This window comes from Hypomesus nipponensis, chromosome 26 (assembly GCF_054491055.1).
Source record: "Hypomesus nipponensis isolate SF chromosome 26, ASM5449105v1, whole genome shotgun sequence".
NCBI lineage: Eukaryota > Metazoa > Chordata > Actinopteri > Osmeriformes > Osmeridae > Hypomesus > Hypomesus nipponensis.
In genome coordinates this window covers 4151176-4159853 of record NC_140386.1, presented here as the reverse complement: position 1 = coordinate 4159853, position 8678 = coordinate 4151176, and the positions used below count along the sequence as shown (strand labels likewise).

General features: G+C 39.7%; 1 protein-coding gene across 3 annotated transcripts; it reads left to right on the top strand.

Moving 5' to 3' along the window:
- Positions 1–389: 389 nt before the first annotated feature.
- On the top strand, positions 390–7603 carry LOC146221058 (sterile alpha motif domain-containing protein 3-like). Of its 3 annotated transcripts, XM_084693134.1 has the most exons (7): positions 390–611; positions 1419–1474; positions 4131–4227; positions 4566–5522; positions 5634–5801; positions 5949–6044; positions 6430–7603. In XM_084693134.1, exons 4-7 carry the CDS (start codon positions 4569–4571, stop codon positions 6745–6747), a joined length of 1536 nt encoding a protein of 511 aa, XP_084549260.1. In that variant the 5' UTR covers positions 390–611; positions 1419–1474; positions 4131–4227; positions 4566–4568; the 3' UTR covers positions 6748–7603. The 3 variants fall into 3 exon arrangements, with proteins under 3 accessions (XP_084549260.1, XP_084549259.1, XP_084549258.1); XM_084693133.1 differs by having other exon boundaries at positions 4131–5522; XM_084693132.1 differs by lacking the exons at positions 390–611; positions 1419–1474 and having other exon boundaries at positions 2563–4227.
- Positions 7604–8678: the final 1075 nt, after the last annotated feature.

Genomic DNA, 8678 nt, shown 5'->3' with positions numbered 1-8678 from the left:
CTACAGAATGCCCCTCGATAAAACCACTGCGCTCCACCCAACCCAACCACAGAGCCCCCCCTCCACCCCCACTCCCCCAACACACGCACACACACACACCCCTCCCACCCCGCCCCCCTCCACACACATAATCAAATTAATTAACATTCCTAAGATCACTGTAAGACCGAACAGTAAAGGTTTGTTAAAGAAAATGAGTTGTGTTAACTAAAAAATAAAAAAAAGTCAATTCACCTCTAATGTTCTGAGTTATTAGTACATATTTTTTATTTCAAGTTCAAACTACTTAACCACTTCAATTTATTTATGTAATAGTACTCAAACATTCTTACAGTAATTTCTAAATCACTCTGACGTCACGTACGTGCCTAACGTGGTTCTCTCAAAAGTTTTGGGAAAAGTCCGCCATGTTTTAGGCTTGCTTCGGAAAACAAGGCATAAAATAAGCTTTTAGCCTAAATTTGGACATATTTAAAATAAACAGGCAATATTTTTTATCCTCTTTGAATGTCGCCGCGGCACTTCTATGTGTTTTCTACACGTTCAGCAACAACTTTTTCCACAGTGGTGACTGCCGTTACATTGATCCTGGGTTTGAGCGCGCTATTCTGGTAAGTTAACGTACGTGTTTTTTGGGCACAGTATTTGCTGTTTTACTATTTTTTGCATTTAGTGCAATAAGTGTTTCGAGTTATTTTATGCATTTTTACACTCAATGTGTTGAACCAACTTTAGCGTTATATATTATATCCGCCACATTAATGTGGATGCTTTTTTCAATTATATCTCATACTTAGCTAGCTAGCTAGCTACATGCAGCATGCCTTCAAGGCATGTCTGCGCATGTGGCATACAGATTTCACATGACGGACTGAAAGTATTTTTCGTCTGTACTTTAAGGCATATACGTTTTACATAAATGTTATGTAATAACGTTTAACCTTGCGTTCTACATTTTTTGTAAGTCAAGGAGGGTTGTAAGTTAAGAAAATAACTGTCCTAGTGTCTAGTGTAGCACGTCTGTAACACGTGGTAGTTAAACCTGACTTTCATGTAACGTTAGGTCTATCAAATATGGTCAGAGTAACTCTAACCTTCTGTATTTGATAAGTGATAAAAGACCATTGGAATTTTTTTGTGTTGTGTATAAGTAAGGTCCTCTCTGTGCCTCAGAGGCGTAGCCCACAGTTTTTGTTGGGAATTTAGCTTAGCTTCTACAATGCTGGTTAGCTAAATTTACATGTTGCTCCTCACCTTATAACATTTCAACAAGAACATTTTGAGGTAACCTAGATTGTATTATGGGGCGTGAGACTGCATGTTTGTGATGTTGGGGAACTAATTAGGGATCAATGCTTCCCAGAATTGTACTTTTGTGAAAACATTGCAACGTGACAAAATTGTGTCTTTCTCTTTAGGTTGAAACTGAAGCCGTTGGCTGATAAATGGACTGATAAACGGACGCTTCAATCAAGTATGTTGATGTTGGTTACCAAACTGTGAATAAATAGGCCTATTCAGTGCACAACACAGAAATTTACCTAAAACCTCTCATACTCGTTTTCGTACTCGGTTAGAAATTTGGATGTCAATTTTGTAGGAATATTGATTTGTTTTACAATGGCCTGGTGGTGCAAACTTTGTGCTGCTGTCTTTGATCAAAGGGCACAGTTGCTTGAACACTATCGTTTGCGTCATAGCAATTTTTCCTCAGTAAGTCCATTGCCTTGTCTCTATGATTGTATCTGCACATTTCAGTCATTAAGTGCATTGAAAGCTCATTTAACACGGATGCATACTCAGACAGTTGTGTCCAGTGAAAATCAGGTGGAATATATGTCATTCATCTGTCCTGTGTGTAGATTCAAGCAACCATTCAATGGTAAAAATCTTCTTAGTCATTTAAGGACACATTTAAAACAACATGAGATGGTGGATTGTCCATTCAAAGATTGTCAGTACCGTACTAATGTGTATTCCTCCTTCAATGCCCACAAAAGTAGGAATCACCCACACTGTGATGTCTCAGACTTTAAGAATGAAATAGTTTTTACAGAAATAGACAGAGAACAAATGCAAGTTGAATCTGATGATGGTGGTCCCTCTCAGAATTCTCCTGAGCTGGCTGTAAGAGCTGAGTGTAATCATCCTGAATCCAGAGATGACTCCGGTGAATTGCAAGCTCAGTTGAGAAACAATTTGGCTTCTTTGTTCTTGAAAATGCACAGTGTTCTGCATGTATCACAGATGGCTATACAGGACATAGTTGAAAACTTGGCACAAATATTCTCGTTGTCTAAACCTCTTGTGAGAGACTCTGTCATCAGGGTTTTTCAAGAGCATGATCAGACTATCTGTGAAGCCCTTGTTCATGAATTAGTGGAAGCTATCATGAAAAATAACGTTTTTGTCAGTGCAACTTTAGAAGGTGCTGAGCTGTCCACTGCTAAACGGAGAAAAACGTTTGTAAGGAGTAACTACCCTCTGGTAATGCCAGTGCAGTATACTATAGATTCCAGTGGACACACAGCAGTGTATGTTCCAATACTACAAATGCTTCAAACAATGTTTAAAAATACTGATCTTCTTGACAAGATCCAAGAAGCCCAACCATCGCCACCTGGAATGTACATGTCTCATGAAGATGGAACATATTTCAAAGAAAATCGATTATTGTCCGAAGCAGGACAGATTAAATTGTCACTGATTTTGTATGTGGATGACATTGAACTGGCTAATCCTTTAGGCACATCTAGAAAAATCCACAAGCTTTGTGCAGTATACTGGTTGCTTGCCAATTTACCCAGTAAGTATAGGTCCAGCCTGCATGTCATACAGCTAGCTCTGCTATGCAAAGTACCTGATCTGCAAAGGTGTGGTTATCAAAGTGTTCTTTCACCTTTGTTAAAAGACTTGCAGACTCTTGAGCAGGATGGCATTTTCATTGAGACTATTGGCCAGTGTATCAAGGGCACTGTGTTGTGTGTTGCAGCTGATAACTTGGCTGCCCATGGTCTTGCAGGTTTTGTGCAGTGTTTCAGAGCACACTATGTCTGCAGATTCTGTTGCTGTACTTCAGACCAGAGACAGTCCAGTGACGTTTCTGAAACAGAGTTTACTATGAGAACGAAAGCCAGCCATGATCTTCATGTGCTGAATGTTGTGCAAGGAGAAAATGCTACTCACTTTGGTGTTACAGGAGAGTGTTCTCTCAGCAAGGCATTGCAGCATTTTCATCCGATTACTGGTTTCCCCCCTGATATACTTCACGACCTGTTTGAGGGTATTGTGCCAGTTGAGTTGGCCTTGTGCATCCGTGAAATGATTAGTCTAAAGTATTTCACTCTTGAATATCTGAACACACAAATTCGCACATTTCCATATCAGCACTCTGATAGGCTTGATAAACCACAACTGATACCAAAGAACTTTGCAACTAAACTAAGCATTGGCGGGAATGGGCATGAAAATTCCACATTGCTGAGGTTGTTACCACTCATGGTCGGAAGTAAAGTTCCCGAAGGAGATGAAGCATGGGCCATATTGATGGACCTTAAAGAAATTGTGCAACTGGTGTTGTCCCCATCTTTCACAGAGGAATCAATTCAGTACATGCAGACTAAAATAAGTGATCACAGAGAAGGTCTTCAAGAGACCTTTCCAGATTTTAGGCTCCGACCCAAACATCATTATGTGGAGCATTACCCAGAACTGACAAAGCGTTTTGGACCTCTTGTTCACCTATGGACTATGAGGTTTGAGGGAAAACATCGCTTTTTCAAAAGGGTGATACATGACACACCCAATTTCAAGAATGTCTTGAAAACTCTCGCTACCAGGCACCAGCACATGATGGCGTATCATTTCAGTACCTCATCATTTTTCAGACCCCACACACAAGCTTCAAGTGTCACTTCTGTCCAAGTTACCACACTGCCTCAAGTGGCAAAAGACTTCGTAGCAACAAAAACAGATAGCCAAAACATATACAGTACATCAAAGATCTCCATACATGGCACAGACTATGCAAAAGGAATGTTTGTTTCTGCAGGCCAGACTGGAGGACTTCCAAAATTCAGCAGGATTGAGCATATACTGCTTGTGAATAACTTGGTTTCCTTTTATTGCAGAAACTACGAGTGCTGGTACACAGAGCATTTGAGATCATTTGAGTTGATATCCTCAGACAATTTCTCAGTGCATGAGGTGTCAGAGCTAAAAGACACAGTAAGTCTCACAGCTTACAATATTGGTGGGCATTTGATGTTGACACAAAAAAGATTTATTTCAATCACAGACATGTAGGCTTATGTGGAGTAGAGTAAAAAACAGGTTTAATGTCACAGTAAATGTCACCACACCAATATGCCATTAGTGACACTTGCCATCATGACAAGCCTAGAAAGACTCTCTGAACCAGCTTTTTTTTCTCTCATTTTAGGTCAGTAATACTTGATCCATATGTTTTTCGTTCAAATGAAAAAGAAATATGTAAATTGCCTCATTCTGTTTTGCAAAGCTGAATGTTTATCATAGATCCATTCTTCTCTTCTTTTTAATGATAGGAAATGGCAGCTCAAAACTTCCTACTGCATGTACATGTCTCCACAGACATGATCAGAAAGATGACTCTAGCTTCACGTCCAGAATCTGTGGCTGAGCTAAAAACCATGATGATAGATAAGTTTAAGCTAGACTTTGACTTTAGCTTATCATACCAAGATCCAGACTTTGACGGGCAGTTATGTTCCCTTGTAGAAATTGAGGAACTTCCACAGAAGGCTGTGCTAAAAGTTATAAGGCCTGAGAGTGATGCCAGTTCAATAGCATCAGATGACACCATAATATTACCCCATGCCATAACTCCAGACAGAACTGAGAGATGGCCAGATGTTTTTCCAGTGCCCACTTTTTCGTACGAGGTAGAACTCATATTGAATGAGGGAAATGTCACATATGAGAGAACAGGAAAAACTCTTAAGTTATCTAGGGGCCAAAAGCACAACATCTTAGAGGTCCTTGCAGCCAAAATGCATAGCTTCAAAGCATACCCCAATGACAATGAAGTGTCAAGGGTAGCCGAAGCACTTGTAACTAAACATCTGTGTCTAAAAGAGCCAGGATCTCGGACAGGATGGTATGGCTGGAAAAATAGTTTAAAGTTTAAGATGGGGAACTACCGCACAAAGTTGAGTCGAGCAGGGTTTCATGAGGTAGCTGTAAATTCTGGGAAGAGGAGTAGAAACAACCCAGACAAACAAGCTCCCCACACTAACATCAAAAGAGCAAAAAGAGCAGAAGCAAATTTCCTTCCTAATTTCCCAAGAGGGGAAGATGGTGCAAGCCTTGAGCAATTGAGGCTCCAAATTTTAGAACAAGTTAAGATGAATGACAGAGACCTTCACCTGATTGCAAAGTTAATGCAGACTACCTTTGCCCTGCGGCGCAAAGAGGTCATCAATGACAACCTACCTCTTGGAGACATCCTGGAACGCTGGCCCGCCCTAAAAATAGAGTCACAGGTGACAATATTTTCCTTGGTATATTTGTAATTCTTTTGTATGGCTGTGATAAATTGGACAGGCTTACTCAGATTTACATCAATCTTGGCATTTATTTTTATATTTGTGTAGATTTGTGCTGAGTTTCACAAAATAACGAACATCAATCTGAAGAACCACTTCTATGCCGAGTTGGATCAACATGTCTCCCGTCTTCAGAGCTTGTTCAGGAAGAAAGCTGCACGCACAGGGAAAGTAGCTGAAGTTCTGGATCAGCTCTTCAGCACTTATGACCGCCAGGTTAGTTGGTTATGCTTCTTGGATGATTGATATTACAGTGGATTATCTTAGAACTCTCATCTGGACTGCTCATTCTTGTGATATGTATTTTGTGGCTATACTGTTTTAGCATCCTAAATCAAGCAAGAATGTGTTCTCACACTCAAGGAACAAGTTGATGTCCATGTCAGACGTGCTGCTGTCCTCCGTGGTCTCCCTGCATATCTGCATGACGATGACTCCAGGTTTCTTAAGCTGTGGGATGTAAGTGAGCCTATTGTTTGAGCATGTAGAGCAACTCAACCCTGGTTATTCAGGGACCTCCTGTTCTGCATGTTTTAGATGTTTTTCCAATTTTTAAGACACAAGATTCAAATGAATGGGTCATCAGCCATCTTCTGAGCTTGATAATGACCCATTCATTTAAATTGGGTTTATGGAAGCAAGGAAATATCTAAAACATGCAGGGCAGCAGGCCCCTGAGGTTGAGAATAATTGATGGTGTAGAGTGTGAACTGGCCTGTTGTCATCAAAGCTTGACGTGTCATTGCGGAATAAGTGATTTAATGTTGTATCACTTCTGTTTTTCAAGTCTAAGGTTTTAGTTACAAGTTTTAAAAGTATAACAGTTTTCTGTTCTTGTCGTCAGGTGGCGCAGTCTGAAGAACCAAACATCAATGACATACCGGTTGGGCTCCTTCTGATCACAGGCAATTCAACAGATGCCACGTTCTTCTGCCCAGAGAGGATTGCTGTTGTGCTTGAGGGTAACATGGTTGTCGAATTCTCCACATTGGCTGAAGCCTTTGTCATGCTTTTTGCACTAATGTACGCTCTGCATTTGAGTTACCCAAAAGACTTGGCGAATACCTTTGACTTTACCCAGAAAGTCTTGATGGGCTTGGAGGATGGGAAACTGAAGCCCAGGGTGTTGAGCCTTAAAAATGAACTTCTGGCAGTGGAGTAATCTGACTTTTGTCTTGACTATCTTGACTTTTTGTATGCACAGGGACTTCTGTCACTCTGGAAATGTTTAAAAGCAAAACTGTCAAAAGTTTTGAGTGTTATTGTTCAAGTTTTGAAAGCATTACTGTTCATCTTTAAATTTGAGAACATGGTTTGTATGGATGTTTAAAACAGTCATGTAAAACTTTCTGTATCCTTTAAAACAGGGGTGCTCAATCCTGGTCCTTGAGAGCCCCTGTCCTGCATGTTTTAGATTTTTCCCTGCTCCAGCATACCTGATTCAAATGAATGTTCATTACCCGGCTTCCACAGAGCTTGATAACTACCCATTCATTTGAATCAGGTGTGCTGGAGCAGGGAAACATCTAAAACATGCAGGACAGGGGCTCTCGAGGACCAGGATTGAACACACCTGCTTTAAAACGTGGCCCAGGCCGTTTTCTTAGGCCCCTTGCACTAATTTTTATAGAATAATGTTAAGAACTGCAGTCTTTTTGTATGGTGTACGAGAGTTGTCAACCATATTTGGCCTTATTGCCTAAACTGATGTAGATTTTTGTTTACGACTTATCTTCGATGTCGCGCATGGATATGCCATTTTCCAACAGGCCTGGTTGTGATTGAGATATCAACATATTTAAAATGGACACCTTCAAATCCTGTCTAGCAAAACGGTTGTTTAGATGGAGAACACTGTACTTATGACTACTACACTGAATCTTGTTTTTAGAATGTAGTTCTATACAGGAGAAGTTTAAAGAAGGACCAAACAGAAAATATATCTTTTTCTTTCCCTTTGTTTCTTTTTCTCTGCATCTCTCTCTAGGCCATTATAAACCAGTGAGCAGAAACATGTATGACACCGTTTCTTTGTCTTCTAATGCTATTTTGGATTATTTGAGCAACAATGCAATTCACTAATCTGTTAAATAAACATTTACCTGCATTGAAACTGGGATTTTGATTTTAAGCTACTGTCAACCAATCATTTTATTAAACCAACATCCAGTTTTTAGTTGAAATTAAGCAACAATGTTAATTATATTGGAGTTCATATAGCTTCATTGAGCTTAAAAATTGAAGTGAAGATTAAGTAAGCAATTACATAAAGACAAATTAAACATTTTATTTCATAGATTGTGAAAATATTTGAGTATACTAGAGTAGATTTTTTTTGTACCGTGAAAACAAATTTCCCATGTAGAAAGTACTTAATCAGTAATGTTACTGTAACTTAAAAAATCAAGTTTGTGTTACTTAAAATGATTAGTAAAAGTTACTTAATAATGAATACGTTTTTTAACTTACAAATCTGAGTATGTTTTACTTAAAATTTTCGATGTAATCAGTTACAATAATTATTTTGAGTTGAATTAACTTATTGGGTTTTACAGTGATCCAGTGCTCGTTAATCTATCCACAGCGGTCAGCAGAAAAGCCGGGGCGGGAAGAGCAGCACTCTCTGAGGGTATAGAGGACCGGAGTCCAGGAGTAGAGGAGCCGTGTGTCCCCGCGGGGCGGTGACACGTTTTCCTGATTGATAAGTGACCCATCAGGGCTCTGCTCCGGATGTGTCCAGATAGGCTACAGCAGGGAAGTACCAGGATCGATAGGTCTTTATCGATATAGTCGACGAGTCTCAAACTCTCTGTCTCAATGTTTTTTTTCCCCGCTCATTCAAATCGTCCCTTATCTTGTTTGTCTTATTAGACTTCATAACTGAGCAAATACCCAAACACGCGTGCGTGCTATTGACGTGCCATTAATTGCGCTGTGGACACAGAACGTTTCTATTCAAAGGTGAAATATTGATTGGAAAAATAAAGTACAACTGCTAACAATTTCTGCATATTATACTTTATAAATTCCATTTACTGTATTATCAAACACGATGTTCGCCAGCTGTAAAGTTTATTTTAAAGCATGCGAATC